The 20,692-nt window shown below is 41.0% G+C and overlaps 1 protein-coding gene across 1 annotated transcript in view; it reads left to right on the top strand.

Annotated features, from left to right (window-relative positions):
* The window catches only part of apln (apelin), a 20,514-nt gene extending 8,045 nt beyond the window's left edge, over positions 1-12,469 (top strand). Inside the window, exons 2-3 of the mRNA XM_035669057.1 lie at positions 4,851-5,023; positions 8,228-12,469. Coding sequence (XP_035524950.1) covers positions 4,851-5,017 — 167 coding nt within the window. The 3' untranslated portion in view covers positions 5,018-5,023; positions 8,228-12,469. The remainder of the gene's footprint in view (positions 1-4,850; positions 5,024-8,227) is intronic.
* Positions 12,470-20,692: the final 8,223 nt, after the last annotated feature.

Genomic DNA, 20,692 nt, shown 5'->3' with positions numbered 1-20,692 from the left:
CCATCCATCCATCCATCCATTATCGTCACCTGTGAAAGAAACTACTTATCCAGCTTTGATCATTTATGAGGTTTCTGATGCCAGAATATTTAGTACAATCCCACTTTGTGCACATAGGGTAACTCCCCTCCTCTCATTTCAGTACCGATCCGTTCCCATTCTCCCAGCTGTTTGTTTACACATTGAAATACATGTGTATGTACATCTGTAAGACTTATTGGTGCAGAGGTGTCAGATAAGTGATGTAGGGACAGTAAAAAAAACATGAGAGATGAAATGTTTTTGAGACGCTTAGCCAACCGAGAAAATGGATCAATGAGATTGTACGCAATTGATTCATAATCAGTGTGACTGTGAGTGATGAGCAAGACGAGTAAACAAACAGATAAGATTGAAGAGGACAGCAAATACATTTACGATGACATGGAGAAAATTAAACACAGCAAGGATTAAATTTTGGTGGCCATGCTTGATTGTGCATATTTACTTTTGATGCAACAGTTTCTAAACCGTGAACACAACCCTGCGCCAACTTGTTGCTATACTTAGACTCACAGGCTGATATAGTTTAATCTCTTATGTCCTAGTGGCAGAAAAACCATTATGCTGTGGCTGCGTTTACAAGTGCAGACATTTGTTATGTGGTCATTTTGGCAGGCAATACACACAAATCAGCTTTACAACTATTAATAAGCAGCTCTGGCCCATTTGCCATGCTGTTTGTGTTCCTGCATTGACACACAGCAGTGTGATATACAGTTTGCTCTTGCCAGCCATGAGGGCAGTTGATGAACTTGGCATTAAACCAGAGGACAGCCATTTCTCTTCTCTGACTGGATGGACAAGTGCTGGAAGATGTATATCTCTCCAGGCTCCATTGATGGACTGTTGCAGAATCAACAGGGATAAGCTGTCAGTATTCCACTTTCCGCTGGGCCATAATAAGACAGAGAGCCGGCCATTTGAAAAAGACAACATAACAGATATCACCTTAGGAGGTGGCGGTGAAACTAGGGCGGGGAATTAGGGAGCAGCCAACCAGCTATTCATCATTAGTCTGGAGAATGGCCAGTTTGTGACACTGTCAACTATTTTTTTCTTTGCCTGACCACTTCTACCTCTCCTACTCTCCTCCTTTTATATGGAGGCAGCAGTGATACAAGAAGCAGTTGTAGCAATAACCAGGCATTCCTGAAATTCCCCCTTTATTAAACTTTAATTAGGGAATTACCAAGTGGGGGAAGAACTATTGCGATTTGGTGGAAAGAGGGCAAAACCAGAGCTCCAAGGTCATCAGCACTCTTGATAAGACCTTGATCATTGTGAGATATATGCTATTCTGCCATTTCACTGTTTCACCAGCTGAACATAAACATGGGAATCTCTCATAGGAAAAGATCAAATGGGTTACTACAGAGGCTGGATCCAATTTCAGAGCAATAAGATAGCTGAGATATCTTTGTTTATGGAGATGAAATATGCATTATCCAATGATGAACCTGCCATGGAAACAATCAAAAGGTCTTATCCAGATGCAACAGATGCTGCCGCATTGAATCTATCTGAGTTCCACTACAGATGGGTTGAGATACAAAGCTAGCTGTTGCTGTATGTCATATCTGTCACACAGACATGCTTTCCCTACAGGCTGCAAGAGTTAATCTATACTGCCAGTGTTATCACTGAGGCCCGGCTTATTTTTAGCAGCTTTCATTATACTTTTCTATCCTGTAGCCAGATTGGATGGGTTGAGATTTGTCAGGAGAATCACGAGATGTTCTCCCTTCAAACCCCAGTGCAGAGCACTGGCTGACAGCTTGCTATGGCAGGAGACATCTAAATTGTCTCATTATGGACCTGGGTTATGACAGCCTGAGCCACCCGGAGAGGAGCAGCAGATGAGTTGTGTGAGCCGAGGTACAATTACTTTACCATCTTGCATTGCAGTGTGTGTACATAGCGACTGAGTGTGACTCTATACATGTGTTTGCAGCAGCTGTTAAACTAGCCCATCGCTCAAACATCATCTGCTGTTGGCTGTTGTGCAGCACTCCAGTTACTGCAGGTATCACTGTGAGACATTTAAGGTGTCAGTATGCTTTAACCGAAGTGCTTGTCTAATGGCCGAGTGAGATTTCAGTGTCTGGAAACCCCTCCCCCACACCTTTCCAACGATGGAGCTGGGGGGCATCTGACAATTTATGTAACTTCGAGAAACTTGCAATTGGTTGGATGTGAAGAAGTGAGAGAGGAAGCCAGATTTTAACTTCTCTCTCAAACTCTTTTTTTAATTTTTCACCCATTTCTTTCCGGCACTTCTTTGTGCTAACAACGCTAAGAATGTCTTCAAGCAGATTCTAAGCAAAGTGTGCACCGTTAGCCCCACTAGTTTGTTTTGAGTATACTTACACATAAAAAAAAGAAAACTGCTGCCTTGTACTTGTGTGTGTTCTGCATCTAAAACAGTTTTTCAGGGGCTAAAGGAAGCAGCCTCCCCCCTCAAAATCTACTCAACACAGAGTGTATTAACATTCAACCCCCTGGATTTGAAAGAAATGAGCTGAATGCCTTCAAAATGTGTCAACGTCCCTCATTCACTGTGTATCAGGAACAATAACAAAAGGATAATGTGCAGATTAGTGCTCCTAGGGGCAAAGATGGGCTTTAGATGCGGAAATATGCAACACAGACTTTCCCTGCTGCAAATGAATTAGCCCACTGTTCACCCACAAATATAGTGTGTAATGTGCTTGCAGAAGAAGATTAGTGTGGAAATGGAACTTGAGACGTTTGGCATTTCAGGGATATACATTGAAAACATTCAACAAGCTGTCTAGCTCAGTGGTGCAATTTACCATTATTTAAACCTGAAGGCTACAGAACCTTCTATATTTCCTCCTTTTATATGGAAAGTTGTTCTTTTAAAAATGTCTTCAATATGCCACGGCTGAAGGTCAACAAGAGAAAGGCTGCTGAGAGACTTTGCCTTCCTCCTGATGGAGCTGAATTCTGCTCTTGAAGAAAGATGCCCTCCATTGAAACAAATTGATCTTGGCTATTAGAGAAGAGGTTTTAGAGACAGTTTTTAACATTTCAATCAGACGACATCCTTGGGGGCACAGCTGTGTCTTGTTCATATAACAGTAAGAGTGGTATTGCTACTCTGCCTCAACGAAATATACTAACTGATGAAAAGAATCTAAAAGACGCAGGAACCTAGCATCATCTTGACTTTTGTAAGCTGCTCAACTGCTGTCCTCAATATACCTGCTGCTTTTCCAAACCTCTGCAGTTGACTGGGTGACTTATCCTAAGCTGTGTCCTCACCCAAATCCGAGGAAGGTCATTCTCTTGGGAATTCTAAAAATGGTGCCAGTGTCTCTGAGGAGAGGAGACAGGAATGTCATGACCCCATGTGAGTGATGTCAATCAGCTTTTTGACGGGAAATACCCAATGGGGATTTGGAGTTTCTTTTGAGAAACCTGGTTGTTTTGACTCTGAAGAAGTCTTAGAAAAGCAGAATGAATCAAAGACCATAATATGAATGCACTGTTACAGGTCACTCAACATGTGAAATCAGTTGTAAAGTATCTTCTGTGGTTTTGGAGAGAGCTTTCTAACATTTGAAAAAACAACACTAACCCGGCTGGGTCATGGAGACTTAATATACCTATCAAAAAGCTTACATTACAAACTAGAGGTGTGGCGTTTGGAAGAAGTGGTTATAGGAGGCAGGGGGGGTCTAATGAAATGTGATATTGAGTTGCATTATAAGAAATGTAGGATACAGTGTTTTTGGAGTTTGAGCCATATGGACTACAAGTCAGAATGTCTTGGTCTTTATTTTTTATATCTGTTTCTCGGGAGTCCTCCAGACCTCATGGAAGTAAACTACTAAATAACTGGAGTATTCCTTTAATCACACCCACACAGCTCGAGCTAGCAGCTTGAGTAATATATTATATTTCTAATGAAGGTTTATGTACATTTAATTGTTCATTCAAATTAAAAATGCATCATATAATGACTCGTCAGTGAGATATTGAACCACGGTGCCATGTCCACATAAAAAGTCCTGCCCTGCTCTTACTCAAATTTTACTGGACTAAATAACTGGCTGTAGTGTGAAAGATCATCAATGTTAAATATCCCATTACAAGTAAATGTATTACTTCAAAACATGAAAAAAATCTGAAAAAATGTCCAAGAGGAGGTCCTTCAGTTTGCAATAGGCTGAAAGGTCATAGAGACACTTGAGGTGGACCAAACCATTTGGAAAAGAGGGGCTTAAGGGGATCAGGCCACACTTATTGAGAGATGACTGAGAACATCTGGAATCACTCTGAAACACACATGTACTCTCACACACCCAAGACATTCACACACATTCTCTGGGAGACACACCGTTATTAAACTCATCTCTAATCTTGGATCAAACACTGAGACAGGATGCACCTCCACAAGGTCTGGTGCTGTGCGATGTTTGTAATCTTGGGGGAGAGTGACAGAGACATAAGACACAAGGGTTTGGGTTTCTCACTTTAGCCAGGGCTCGGACTATCTGCTGTGCTTTGGTTCCACCACACTGAATTGATGAACTATAATGCTGGGTGGGCTCAAAGAGGCCCACACACACGCTCTCACACACTCTTATCTATACATGTCTCTTGTTTCCTCATCCATTACCACTGTGATCCGTCTTTGGATCTTGCTACACATTTTCTGTAGGCACTGATGGACTCATAATCAAAATGTGATACTCTTGGTGAGAAGAGGCTGAGAAATACCATTTACTAGAGAAGTCATTTTTGGGGATCTAATTGGTCTCTCCTCTATGTGTGTCCTCTAGGTCCCATGGCCTCCACAGAGCATGGCAGAGAGCTGGAAGAGGCGGCTACAGTGAGAAAAATGGTCCAGCAAAACCCTGCAAGGGGCGGTCAGACCCACAGACCATCCGGCTGGAAGAGGAGACGCCCACGGCCACGTCTTTCCCACAAGGGGCCCATGCCGTTCTAAAGCAAGGTGAGTTTCTAGCAGTCAGGGGTGAAAAGACGCTCGTTAGGGTTTGTTTGGCAAAGCGTACCATCAACCCTGTAATAAAACGGTCAGTGTCACGCAATAAAAGTCGTCTTCTCTCCGTGGATTCTCCTGAAAAAGTATGTGCCTGTCTCTGGTCCTGCGGCAGACCAACTTTCTGACCAACTTTCTGTTAAGTCAGAGCTACGTGTTTCTCGAGAGAATATGAGCAAAAGCACTTCCCGATATATTAAATCATAACTGCTGACTATTGATGAAACACAGTTTCATAGAGGAATTTCTAAGAGGAATGTGATGTTAAGTAAAATACTTTGTTGGCAGAATATCAGTTTGGATGTTTTCAATGATGAATGGGAAACTCAAACTCTTAGAGGAGTACTGGAAACTCTGTTAATGTCCACCACAGCCAGGCTCAACTCCAACACACGGATGTTATTGTTGGCACTGAAAAAAACAGCTTACACGCCTTCGTAGTATGACAGAGGTTGTTTTTAAGGCTACGTCATTTATTTCCTCATATGGGAGACAGTTATACTTAGAAACCTAACCTTTGAGTCAGTTCAGCTTGCATACATCTTTTCTCTCCATCTGATAAAGCCAATTAAAACCCTTTTCCCAAAAATAATACACTGTAGCGTTAGGTTTCCTAACAGCACAACTTTTCTCGTGAAGGAATGTTTGACTTGCTCTCAAGTAAAACAAGGCTTTGTATGAAAACTCTTTTATCCAAAATCAGAGATAATATTTTACTTATCACCTTTTCGCAGTTTGGTTTTCTACTCTGAACCAAAACAAGCTCTCTGTATTTCAATAAAAACAGATCAAGCGTCATTGAGAAACTAAAACATACAACAGCTAATTAAACAACCTGATCGAATTTACAGTATATACAGATTAAAACTCTTTTAGCACATCTCTGTGAATGGGAGGCAACAGCAGTGCAATTATGTCCCTGCATTAAGAAGTGCTAGACCCATTCACATGTCTCTCACAGACGCTGTAAGAGACAGGGAAACTCAACGAGACACAATATCACTGCAGGAGGTGCCAACCATACAACACTGACCTGCAGAGGGTCGCCATAAATTAAAACCATAGCAAGAGGCGGTTGCAGCAAGAGAGTGTCAAGGCATGGTTAATCAGTTTTAAGGAAAAGGGATCAAAGCTATAGAAGTTTGGAAGCTTTTTTCTCTAAAGCAGCCGGAAAGGTTTTACAATCTATGGCGAATTATCGATCATTATTGTTTTTTTTGTATTTTTGAAAGAGTTAGACTTCTTTTGATCTCACTCCTGCTTTCAATACAGGACTCTAGAGGCTCAGCACAAAGGTGAAAACAATGAGTAAAAGAACAAGCCAGGGCTGTCTGCACTTGAAGGACAACATGGGTCCTCCAACTTTTCTCAGTCTGCCAGTAAAATGTGAGAATCCTCTCTGTGAGTTGAGTGGTCAGAGCTTGTGTTCAGTGCCAGAATGCTGGCCACACAATACGGGGAACTTCAGGAAGTTGTGAAGCTCTGTAAAAGTGAACGGCTCAGTGAGTCACAATGCTGTCTCTGCAAACACCACTTAAACCACAACACGCTGAAGATTTCCTTGTTTTTGTTCCCTTCCCACTCCGTCTCCTCTCATTATTGCTAAGTTCATAGTTCATCTCATTCAAGGTTTTCTTTGCATACCATGCCAAGTTACCCCAACCTGACTGACCTCAGTGGGAATCTGGCTTTCCATTAGTGATAATGCTACCAACATTCACTGAGTAAATGATCCAAAGAATTAAAAGTCTGAACTTCTTCGCAGTTCAATCCCAGTTTGTTCTTCTTGCCTCAGCACATGATATACTCTGACTGTGGAAGAATTAAGTCTTCACAAGACTCGATATCTAGCACCAATCCATCCTACAGGCTTCTAACAGCCTTGAAAGTCTCTGTTCTTCCTCGCGTGTCCTGCTTTCTTCTTCAGTTTGAGCTGATGATGGGAAAAACACCTTTGGAAGCAGCTGGAGATGCCTTTTGTTTGATCAAAGCCAGAGTTCAATGGAGACATCCAGCTGAGGGCTGGTGAGGGTTGTAGCCAGCCAGACTGTATGTGGATATGTCATTACTGGCCTAAACTTAATTACTGCGCTGTTAAAGTAGAGATTAAGAGCAATAATCGACTTGACAGTGTCCATCCACCAACAGCTATTTAGCAATATCTCCCCATTTGAGTGTCAAAAGCAGCTCATCTTTTATGTCCTGAGACACCTGAGGCTAAGTCTGACTTTTCATCATTACACATTCCAGATGTGAGCAACTCTGGGAAGAAAGATGGCGACCCAGGTCATCCTCTTTGAGCATCTGAGTAGACTCAGATCCGAAAGTGCTATTACAACTCTTGGATCTAAGCCATGCCAGTGACAGTCTAAAAGACGACAGGATATTACAGATTTAAAGCCGCAGGCAATTTATGAAAACCCCTTGAGAGCCTGACTGTGAGTAAGCTCACTGAATGAGCCTTCCAAAAAGTTTTTTTTTTTTCATCAAAACAAGGTAGAGCAGGTCTGCAACTCCTCCCATACACTCACTCTGTGATGTAGTATGACTTCAAGGGGCTGCTGTACTGAGATCATCCTGTGGCCCCAAAAGCACAAAGGACAACAACAATACAACCCAGTGGAGATTAGATATACTGTAGAGCAGTTCCCAGGGCATTACATGACCACAGAATTATGCCATCTTGAAACAAGAGCAGGCTCTTATCAGTGAATGTAGCTTGTTGTCATGCAACAAAGCTGACTTCACTACTCATCTGAAATCTTGGAAAGTTATCAAAGAACAGGACAAGACAAAAGGCGAGGGAAGATAAGAGATTTCCTCATTGTTAAGGAGCGCTCCAGTGCCCCGAGCGTAGTATAATGTTGGGCTCAGTGAGATACACAATTGTTTTCTTACTTTCCTTACGCACCTTTCTATCAAAAACCATAAAATCTGGTTGGAACATGTCCGGGATAACATTTTCTCCACTGTTTTTTAGTGGTTCAAGTAAAAGATAACATATAATATAACAGTGAAAATTCTAGCAGAAATTCCCTGAGGCACATCCTTGGAGAGGAAATTGAAATGTCTGCAGGATTCATGAAATGATTTTTGGGAAACAAAACAAACAACACGCTGATGGCACTTTTTCTGTATTATTTTCTTGTTTTGCAGGCACTGCTTTGAGCGCCCTCCCCCAGGTTCTGATTTCTATGCTCTTCCTTTGCCTTGGGGGGCCTTGCAACGAAGGGCCTACGCTTGCCCAGCCTGAAGAGTGATGTCCATAGCACCTGCTGGTTCTTCAAGCAACTCTGTCCACAAAAAATCAGGACAAGCCGCTCACCCTCAGCTCTAGGGGGCGGGGAAGGGGGGTGGGGGGTATGGAGCCCGAGCTATCAGACTCTGTTTCTCTGTCTCTCTCTTTCTCTTTCTCTTACTCCCTATCTATCTCTGTCTTCTCCCAAGTGTTTTTTTTTTTTTTTTTCAATTTTCCTATCATTTGCTTAATAGAGCCCAAACATAGCGATCTCCCTGAGTGTTTCACACACTTTGCATGACATGTGGTGGAGAGGGAGCCCGGTCAAAACAATCCGAGTCTTAAAGCATCTGTCACTTCTCCACAGTGTGGTATTCCCATCTCTCAGATCCAAGGTTACTGCAGCCGCTGATTTCATTGCTGTGTAGCTACTTAACAGCTTTGCTAGCGGGAGAGGGTGCTGATAATGCAGAAGGGCAGTGTCAGTTTTAATAGTTGACAATAGCAAATATCAATTTCACTTATGATACTCTGGATGTGTGCCGCGAAAAGGAATTCAAGATTTCATGTTTATAATGGAAGAGCAAGAGCGTCACATGTGGCTGACATTATAATCATCGCTTAATTATCATTATTAATGGTGCTTTGTACCTCCTAATGACAGTACGTCCACATGCAAAGTAAAGTTGGACTGAAAAGAGAGCACATATTGTCAAAACAATCTATTTAAGTGACAGAATAATTCCTTCATTTAGGAGATTCTTAATCCAAAGCTATTTTGGTGTTTCTGAACTCATTAACACCTTGGGGGGCTGGTGGTGGGGGGGTTACTGACACGCTCAAGGTTACTGTAACATGTCCCACCTTGGATGAGTCCTTTGACCCCAAATCCCAATCCCAATCCCGTCCCCAATCCCCAGCCTTCACACCACACTGCTGCCCTGCGCAGCTGCTCTACACGACTGTTAACTGGCAGGGGCGGTCTGCTCCACCGACAGGCTGCCTTGCCTTTTAATGAAGTGCCAAATAATAACCTTCTCCACAATGCTGCCAGGAACGAAGGAATGAAGGGTTAGGGAGAAACACATTACCTCTTGTTTGAAGTCTTGATACACTGACACATTATGCATTTAAAATTTCTGCAAACAGAAATCCCATGTGAGACAATGTTAGCGAGGACAACGATTAAATTAGTCCAAAAAAGAAAAAAGAAAAAAAGAAACAGTAAATAAGTCAATATTAGCTCAGTTAATATGCCACCATGATCAGCCTACCACTAGTGCTCTGGCTGTTTTAATATTCAGCATAAGGCTGGTTTGACCCTTTGACCGATATCTTTCATTAACGAAATGCTATGCCTTTCCATCATACTGGAATATATTACTGTTTCTGTTTATTTCTGTTTAAGTAGTTTTATTTCTTTTTTCTCAGGGTGCTGTGATAGAGGCTTGTACTAGAGCAGTCTATTTTGTGCATTTATTTAACAAAACACAAACATTCAGTACATTTAAAGCATATATGAGCATATTTTCGTATACTGTATCTTTACTCTCCCTCTATGTATTCACCAATATAGCCATGTATCCAGATATCCAGATTTCTATTCATGATCCTTTCCCTACACTATGTTGGGTACAGTTGCCTTTCTAGTATGCCCCTCCACAGCACAGGTGGTCGTGGCTTTGATCATTACGCTCATTAAATCCTAGAGTTAATCTTTCTCAGATGGATCTCCCCAAGGCTGGCCGGGGCCACTTAGTCTGAGCTCATTGTTAAATTGGCTTAGACTGAAACCACACCCTTCCCCCTTTCCAATCCTCAAACCCCTGCTGATTCAGTATGTAACCATGTAACATATTAGGACTGTAACCTGTAGAGCAGCCACCTTGCGATTGTTTGTTGTGTATTAGGTGTGCGGAGCAACTTCCTAGTAGTTGTTGTTTTTTTCATTCGGATTTTAGGTTCAAATCTGATTTCAATCCACTGCGATTCAATCAGCAAACGCTCCTATTTCAAGTCAGTTTTGACCACAACAACTGGCAGGTTAACCTAGATTTCCAACACCTTTTCCCTCTCGCCATGTCTCATGCAAATATTATAATAAAATCTCTGAGTCTTCTCAGTCCCAGCATGAGAAGCTTTTATTAAGAGAGCATCTAAAATCACAGTGGTAATCCACCCAGCCAAGATCACCTTGATTAAAAATGTATTAAATCCTAGGGCACTGTGAAGAGTAATAATTTCAGTTCCACCATTATTTTTTCATATCCTCTCAGACAGAGATGTAGATTTCATTAATGCTCCTTGGGAGTGAGACAGCTTTGCTCAGGATGTCTCATGTATTATTGGGGAAGATAGTAGGAAGATATGAGCTGGGGATGGAAGTTCAAAGCCGCAGGAGTTGGGATGCTGGAAGTAGACTGGGTCATGACAAGGGGTTCAAATCAATATTTCCCCATCTCAGAAGTTATTGTTACGGAGCCGAGCAACGTCTGTATCCGCACTGTTCTTCATGAATGTATCCTCACCATCTGCACCAGCCATGCTGCCCTTTCAGAGACCAGAGCAAACCAATGTTTATGTAAAGCACTCTTTTTAATCTTGGTCTGGTTATCAGTTGAATCCAAAAATCAAAAGCCAAATATCCCACTGATCCAAAGCCTCCGGTGTCAACTAGTCCCAACAAATAGACGTGGCTTTGCTCCAAGACTTCTCTGTATGGGTTCGCAAGGCTGCACTTTTGCAATTCCATTATGCTGCTGGAAAAATACACCCTGAAAACAAGAGTCTCTTGGTATGGAATGGTTTTCCAGTGTATTGTGACAATTTTTTTGTCTGATTCTTGTCTAGCTGGTTGTCCAAAGCTTACTTTTTGAATACAGTGTGAAAAGCTGTATCTTTTGTGGATGTAACAAAATAGAAAAGTAGTCTGCAGCACAATATGTCGTGGACACGTGAAAGCTTTCAGGCGTTCTTTTCTTGTAGATGATAGCCCACAGTCCTCCCCTGCACATCAGGTTAATGGGCCTTGTGGTGTGGAAGGACAAGCACGTCCAGGCTCAAACTGAAATGGTAAACCAATACATTATGCTCGGGGAGCAAAACCATTTTCCTTAATGGTCTTTTCCAGCAAGGCTTACACAAGAGAAACGATTCCTATCCTCTCAATGTTTCCTCTCCAGTTCCTCTTCTCTGTGACCATCACAAGGCCTGAGTAATGTTCCTATGCACTTGTTAGCATGTTTTCCTGGTAGAAAAATGTTTGTTCTGAGAACTTGCCCCTTTGTGTTTAGTTCTTTTTGTCCAAATGCATTTGGCTGGGGGTGTGTAAGGAGTGGGGATGAGCAGAGAGACTTGAGAGATTTGTGTTACTGGTGGAGGTGAGAATAAGCTAGCAGCAGGTTTTAAAATATTAGCTTAGCCATTGATCTCTGTTTCCCAATAGCTATAGACACAACCCCCATACAAAATATTACATAAAAACACAAGATTTTTATGTGGTTGTTTTTATATCCTATTATCATTCTATACTCAGTTCTCTACCAGATAAAATTCCTTTAAATGACACTGAACCAAACATGTCACTCATTGTGGAAATGGAAACAGAGTTGGCACGCAACACATTCCATGATTTTACTTTGTGAGTCTCAAAGCCCATCAAACTGTATCATGTTGGCCTTCAGAGTGGGTGTCTGCAAGATCAAGTGGCTGATATTCAATCCAATGCATTCACACATTTCCACAGGCTGGGCAATCCAAAGGATAACTAGATTTTATCTCCCATGGGAAATGACTAAGATCTGTCATTATCTTGGAGCCTCAAAATGAGACTTCCTACACCCAAAATAGCACAGGCCCCTCCTGCCTTGATTGCAACACATCCTCCATCTATGTAACCACTGTGTCCAAGATCAGCTACATTCAGAACAATCTGAGGAGAGATGCAGTCTGTAGGTTTACATGCCATCGCAACAGTGTTACTAGGTCTCAAGCAGATACCATTTAAAAGACAATGTATTACTCCTGAAACTTATATTCTGTTTATGGTGTGTGCTCATATTACTCACCAGGCCAAATGTACAGTCCCTGTCTCTGTTTTGATGTTGAACTGGGCAAAAATAAATGACATAAATAAATAAATAAAACAAGTGTATCAGAAATGGTTGAAATACTGTGTACATATTTGAACTTTTGGTTTCTAATTTATAAAAGATAAGCTTTAGCTCTTGGAGTACTTATTTTATTTTTTCCTTTCATGCGTAGCTTTGTGTTTTTATTTTCTATTTCTGTAAAGTGTGTAAATATATCTTTATGATAATAAGTAATATTAAAAATCTTATTTTAAGAAAACACTGTGTAATGTCTTTTTTGGCAAATGAAAAAGTTTGTATTAATAATAATTAAGGAATAGCAGTGCTTTGAGTTAAATGCTAATGTCAGTGACAATGCTAACATGCTGATGTTTAGCAGGTAATGTTTATCATGGTCACTAACTCAGTTTGGTGTTAACATGTTAACATGCTAATATTTGCTAATTAGCACTAAAAACAAAATACACTGACCTGGTGACGGTTTTCGATGGAAAGTCAAGAGATCAGCAGCAAGTTCTTACAATTTATCCTGAGAAACCAAATTCCATCTGACATTTCACTCAAAACCACAAACATGGACATCATGGTGGTGCTAGAGGAAATGTGGGGATCACCAAAATGCGACTGCTTCATCCTCTGGGGAACATAAAGTCGGTACAAAATTTCACATCAATCCATCCGATAGTTCAATAAATCCGATAAATCAACCATCAAACCGACATTACATTCCCTAAAGCCACAAAAGTTTACTTTATATCGGAGCTACAGCCGTCATTATCAAGATACTGAACAACAGATAGAAGTTAAATGCACAGTATAACTAACAGAGCGAAATGTAAGGTTGACATACAGTGAAAATGAACTTGATGGAAACATTTGTCCCCTTCTCTATTCAGTCAGTGAGTGACACAACATAGTAAAATTAACAAGTCGACTCACAATCGTACAATTCAAATGGGATGCTCTAATCAGAAAAAATCAGCCTCCTCATTACTCTACAGCTCGGCTAATGAGGATTTATTTACTTCACATTTGAGTTCAAGTCAGCACAGTTGTTTGTGTATTTTACCTTTGTGTACCTGAACCTGGTCTGAAACTCTATAAAAGATGAACAAAAACAACAGCAACATGTTTACCCGACTGCCATGGCCATTAACCTTTACCGTCAGTTGAATCTTGTGTAGAAAATCATTCGCTTCAGTATGCACATGCCTTTGGAAATGTAAATCAACTCCTCATCCATTAAGGAACACTTCACCAGTGACAGGTAGCCTTTCCAGAGCTTATAGTGCATACTAAGCATGCTGCACATTAATGCATCACAGCTGCTGAGCATGCATGGAGACTATGGATATGTCTAGATGCACTGAGATTCAGCGTGCACACTCTACATGTCTTATCTACATACAATAGAGGCTCCTCCAGTCCTTACTCCTGGATAATCATAACAGTAAGAGTAAAGACATTTACTACATTACATTTGGGGATTTTCCTGCTGAAATAAACCTTTCTAAAGATCTCTAATTTTTCTCTTTCTTCTCTAATAAAATCTTCTTTGATTAATCATTTTTGATTGGATATGTGAAGATTCCTGTGTTTACTTTTAGCAAATTTACATTTGCACTTAATATTTATGGAAACATTTTACAAAAGTTATATTTAAGATTATATGTTTGACAACATCACCATTGCTACTTTCTTATTATATTTATTTTGAACTAAGAAATGTGATCACATCACTCCTGTTTTAGCCTCTTTACACCAGCCCCCAGTATGTAAGAGTTTACTGATTACTATTAAGGCTCTTCTTGGTCTTTCCCCATGCTATATCTGAGACCTTTTAATACCATACAGCTCGTAGTTTGGGATCCTCTGGCAAAGGTCTTTTGTATGTTCCAGAGGCTGAAAACTAAATGGGACAGAGCGTTTGCAGTCGGGGCCCCAAGGCTCTGGAACAATCTGCCCAAGGAAATCAGGTCAGCTGAGTCAGTGATCTCTTTTAAGTCCCTTCTTAAAACATACTTATACTGGAGAGCCTATCCAGATTTTACTTGAACTCTTTACTTTTATTTGCAAAATGTTTTTCTTGTTTTAAATTGATGATTTTATAACTTGTGTTCTATTTTATGCTCTATAAATAAAGATTATTATTATTATTTATATACAAGAGAGCCTCAGTGAGGCAATGTGTTGAAATGTACTGGGCCTTGCATGGGAGCCACTCTTCCTCCCAAACCCCCACTGGGACCACTCAGGGAAGTGTCTGGTTAACGCACAGAGCTGACATGTCATGATAGACAAGAGGTGCACCCCTGAGCCCCAGCAGCCCCCAAAAGACGCCCAAGGTTATATCATCAAGCCTGGGTCAGCTGTATAATTGGGCTCGGGGTCACTGGGAGGATATGGAGCGTGACAATGAGGCTATAGAGTTACAGTTTGTAGCTGGCCAGTGAGGGCCGCCAGTGGGGCATTACTGCAAGGCCAGACGTCCCTTTAAAGAGTTCAAGGTCCATCTGCGAGAGCGGCTCCAGTCCTGTTCACTGTCACTGCAGGAATGTGTGTCACTGCCTGCCAGCCATCAGTACTCTTCTGGGAAAGTGGGGGTGGGTGAAGGAGATGTTGGGTATACTGGATTTGTTGTTGTGATAATCAGAGACAGGGTTGCAGGTTAAGATTCTTTAAATGATTGACATCCCTTCAGCTAGAGAAACAGGAGTGGGATTTACTTTTTTTATTCAGATGGGAGTATATGGTGCTCCATGCCTTCAGTACTTCAGTGTATGTATATACTATGTGCACCACAGAAACAGGCCGTAAGAACATCTGGATTGCTCTTGGCACAGAGTCCCAGAATCAACGTCTGCCACATTATAAAAACCTTTACTTACTTTATTTTTACTGCAGTTGGCTCTCCCACAATACCACCAACAAAGCCCACAGAACCGCTGACAAACCCACAATGATGGATATTACCCAGCTCACTGCTGTCAGTCAACCACCTGGACTCTATGGACTCAAATTACACAGAATGTGCACACTGTGATTGCAAATTAAGCACACATGTAACGAGCAGGTGTTGCAAAAGTTTTAATTACATTTTTATTATTTGTATCAATGTTATTCTTATTTAACAAGTAGATGATTCAAGGATTGTTTGAGCCAAGACTGTCTGGGGTTTTTTTTGGCAGGAGACCGTTCTTTCCAAACATTTTATATATACATTTTTTTTTTTGCATAGGGTTGCATCTAACAAATGATGATCATTTGGCATAGAGAGTCAGCAAACAGCAAAAAATACCACCAAATGTGACATATTAAAATATATTGTTTTGTCCAACTAATATAAAAAAATACATTAAATTTACTTTTAATTTTACCTGAAGTAAACTTTAGGTCAAGTAGGGCTGCACAATTAAACAAAATATTATGGAAAACCCAATTTGGGCAAGTGCATTATCTAAATCAAAGAAGCTGCAATTTTTTAAATTAGATAAAATGATAAAGATAAAATGTGTGTAAAGCAGCATTGTAATGATGTAGTGCCGTAGAGATGCTCTGGCGTAGATATCTTGTTCTCCAGATGGAAGAAAACATGTTTGTTTGGTAAAGACCCTAACAAATGTAAATTGTTTTAATCACAATATCTGTCAAAATATTCACAATATGTTTTCACCTTTAGCTGCTGAGCTACTTTAGCCACAGGAAAGAATGTGCAGAGATCCTGATTAAGGTGATTAAAACACTGATGTAATGTGTTTACAGGTGTACTCAGGGATTCTGGCTAATATGTATCTGCTAGCGTTTGCAGTTGGTCAGTTTTCAACTGCTATCTTGCTACAACACACAGTACTGAAAAATGGTGAGTAACATCAACTAATGCTTGATAATTAATTGAGCAATAGACTCATCACTCTGTTGGTCAGAAATGGCAGAGTGGTGTTTGTGGGTCTCTCTCTAGCAAAACCAGCTTTAGTCGAGCATTAATGGTGAACAATTGGGCACAGGGAGGTTGTCAAGACAGGATACTTTATGTATGAAGGGGTCATTGTCACAACAGCGTGTGTGTGAGAGAGAAAGTGCATGCCCAATTATGCAGCATCTACTCTAAAGTGAACCAAAAAAAACTCCTGGCTGCAAACAGAGCCTGGAGCCAGGTAAGAGGCAGGAACAACAGTCTGTGTAATGCACCTCAGCTGTGTTAACACCAGCAGCTCTGCAGTGGCGACGGATCATTGGAGTGGTCATAAAAATAAAGCCAGCACAAACACAGGACGGTGGGGGTAGCTGGGAGAGAAATGTAAAACGGGGACGGAGGTGACATATAGAAAAATGAACTAGTAGCTGCATGAGTTTCCTCTCTACTGTATTTTTTTTTCTTTTTTTACATCAGTAGGATAACATGACAATAGTGTCTTGTGAATTTGCACCTTTCTCTGAACTCAAGTCCCTTGTCAATGAGCCAAGACTTCCTTGAGGATTATTCTATACACTGTGCAGCTTAGCCACATTAGCTTTAGCTCACAGGCCAGGAACAAAGTGAGTGCACCGGCCCATAGACTAATATAATCAGGGTCATAACTTTCCCATCATTAGAGCGTTACACATTGATGACGGACGGACTTAGGATATAAAGTGTTAACTTCCTTAAGCCCTCCCTCAAGTGTCCTCTTTTGGTTAAGAGGACACTTCCTTTTCTATTACACAGAGAAACGTTGGCACCCGTCTTAATCGTGGTTACACAAGCATGAAGGTTTGTTGTCCACGTAGAGGTATGGGGACACCAGCTAAGTGAAATCTTTACAGTCATATATGAGGTGGTAAACAAGAACCCCTCTGGGAATGTGTGTGACATTGTAAAGCCGTGCATTGTGGTGTGCTCTAATGTTATAAAGAGCTAAAACTTTTTATTGAGCAATGACTCTACAGGAATGTTTTCTATTGTTTGTGTGCTTTTAAAATTAAACATCCTCACGCCTTCCTACAAGTTATCTTTTTAACAAGGACGTAAACGGCTTCAAACAAAAATCTAAACCGCCCAGTTGTCCTTGAGGTATTCTTCGATAGCCCTATCTTTAACCACACTATGTAGCGTGCCCAGAGCCAGGAAGTGAGTGTGCAGATCACATGGGTGTCACCCAAAGTGACATGTTTATCAGCTGTGTGCATGGCAAGGATTATCTGACAACACATCCTGGACTTTACAGAGATTGTTGATTGAAGATCCATTCAAGGTCACGTCAGGAAAGCCCACTCCTCTTCTCCCCTAGCTCAAAGCATTTAAAGAAACAATTTGCTGCTGATCTGGGGAACTGTGCAATGTTATTATCTTGTTAGGGCCAGTTAAGAGGCCGTGTCTCTGAGGGCTGATCCAACCCTGTCAGGAAGGCGTCACTTTGGTCCGTGGGCTGCCATGCGACCACAAAGGCGTTAACGGTCTAAACCTCTTTGCCACATGGACACTCAAAGAGACAAACACACACACGCCAAGACACAGACAACAACATGAGCCACTTCACTACCCCCAAGGTATTTCCCTGATCTGTCAAGAGGTTCACAGGAGTCAAGTCTGCTGAGAGATGCTGAATGTTTTTGTCTGAGCCGGCTGACAATATGTAGAAAGCTACCATTTAGTAAACAAAATATAAATAAGACTCTTACCAAATGAATGTTTACATAGTTATTTAGAGGCCAACACTGTGAAGACATGACAGACAAGCAGTGAGTTATGTCCATGTAGTAGGCTGTTGCACCACCACTATGTGTAAGTTCAAGCAAAGATTAGATAAAATTAATCTTCACATCTAGAGTTAGATTGAATAAAGTTACGCTATACTCTGTATAGTACACATTAACTTAATAATAACAGGCTGCACCATACAAGTTCTTTCTTAAAATCTACATTTCCCAAAACATTACTTATTAATGGTTGCAATGGTGGAAGGATGAGAGGAGCCAGAAGATAACTTTCTTTGATATTTAAACTGGGAGCACACTGTGGCAGACTGCATCCTTTTACATTTATAATGACACTGACATGCTCACTTGGTATTTTATGGATATAATGTGATTGTAATCTATATTAGATGGCCACAGTGTGATTTTATGCTGCATTTACTGGCAACTGACGCTGATAACATTGTTGTTAGTAACAAAAACTTGTGACTGTTCAGGTGTTGACTTTAGCAGAATAATTTCACCAAGATGAGCGTTTTTGAGACTTTTGTTTATTATTAATGGTGTAACCGGGCATTGTTAGTTAGTAAACACATTCTTAATTTCAATAAAACAATCTGTAGGTCTCTTAAAGTCAGTGTGTAACAATTAGGAGGATCAATTTGCAGAAATATAATATATTATTCATAGGTATGTTTTCATTCCTGTATAATCAACTGATAAATAAGAATTGCTGTGTTTTTGTTACCTTAGAATTAGCTGTTTTTATCTGGAGTCCGCCATGTTGAACCACCATGTTTCTACAGTAGCACAGAACGGCCACCATAGTTTCTCCGACACACTTCACAGCCCATTCTTATTCCCAGGTCGTCAAATATTAACATGAACAGTCTTCAGTTAGTTGCCAAGTTACTAGTTAGTAATGGCTTTCAGTCCCCAGGTGATACATTAGTTGAAACATCACTGTGAGTTGGTTTAATTATGACAAAGTATCGACAATGCAAATGAAGAAAGTGGTGAGTTCAGTGTGAACAACACAGCAGTTAGTCTAGGAATTCACTAAACACTAATTTATGATCAAACCGACGTTCACCTGTTGCAACAGGATTCAGGTCTTTAGACAATTCTTAACAAGTTAATGAAGGTGAAGCTCTATTTGACCAATTTTGGAAGCGTCATGCTGGAAGAATGTGTGTTTTTGACTGACTGGATCTTCAAAAGCAGAAAAAAGTTGTATTACTGAACTCTCATTTGCCTGGAATTTAGCAAAAGAAAAAAGACAACAACAGTGATTCAGAAAACAGTGGTCATGTTGTTACTGGATTTGTGCTTCGCTTGAAATAGCAAAGAAAAAAACATAACTGACTGCAGTGGAAGCTGGTACTGAGCCATTCAAAGGGAAGACAATGATGCCGTGACACACACTGACCTATAATTGCCAACAGCAGAGTGCTGAGGGGCAGTGATTGGCTGCCTCTTAGGCCCTGTGGCCTTAAAGGATGAGAGCCATCATGCAATTGCTCAGGATCAGCAAATCACTGTCAGATGCCCACTGGCTAGACCACTCCAAACCAAAGCTATTTTCCCATCAGCATCAGAGGGTTTATGGAAAACAATAAAAGCAAAATGGTTATAATAAAAGGGAGAGAATCCTTTAGGCATGTTTCAACAAAAAGAGCAAAAGTCAAAGAACTCATGAGAATGAGAGATGAGTTTTTAAATCTGTGCACAATACAGTACTTTACAATAATTACAGTTCATTGAAAAATAACATAATGCATTAAAAGTAATAGGGTTTAAGAAGTGTTGGCTCATGAGTTTTAATAATTCAGTAACATAGAGAAAAGGCTGCGTTTGTACATGTCTAATAAATACATTAGTGTGGACATAGAGACATCAGTTAGCCAGGAAGCATTTGGGTGATGTCCAGGCATCTCTAATTTGCCAACATAGATTAGGTGAACTCTACTTAAACCATAATAGCAGATTTCCTTAAATCACTGCCAAAACTCCACAGTTTAACAAGCTTTTGAAGATGTTCTAGAAAACTGTTCCTATTAGCCCGTCAGGCAGTTTCGGATGTCTTAATGCAGGTCAGCTCCCAGACCTGCAGCTGCACAGAGAAAGACAGACCAGGAGAAGGCGGCGGGGTAGGTGGATGCGCTGGGTGGGGTGGGGGGGTTGTGGAATAAACCCAGAATCAGCAGCTCTCCCTCTGCCTCCTTTCTTATCTGCTCGCACAGCCAGTTGAGAAGCACACAGACACAGCACTCTCAGACACAGCCAAGCTTTCCTGGCATCTCTCCCCCCACTACGGAGAGATGAGTTTGTCCTCCCATCTACACCTCTGTGTGAAGCCCAACACACATCAAGCAGCAGCAGCAGCCACGAGCAGATTTAATTGGCCAGCTGTCTGAGTGGTCAGAGCTACTAATTACTTCAGAAGCGACAGACAGCAGTTTTTCGACAGTTGCTCGAGCCATATAGGAGCACGCATTAGATCTGTGCACGAGAGTGCAAGCATGAGCCATATGCAAATATCAGAGAATTGTCCTTGCCCTTACATTCCCACTGGAGCGAATCTGCACATTCCCATTTCTCCTTCAGGACGTAATTGAT

The sequence above is a fragment of the Morone saxatilis genome, unplaced genomic scaffold, assembly GCF_004916995.1.
Source record: "Morone saxatilis isolate NCDOM2014 unplaced genomic scaffold, NCSU_SB_2.0 Contig22, whole genome shotgun sequence".
In the NCBI taxonomy this organism is placed as follows: domain Eukaryota; kingdom Metazoa; phylum Chordata; class Actinopteri; family Moronidae; genus Morone; species Morone saxatilis.
This window is presented reverse-complemented; position numbering and strand designations above follow the sequence as displayed.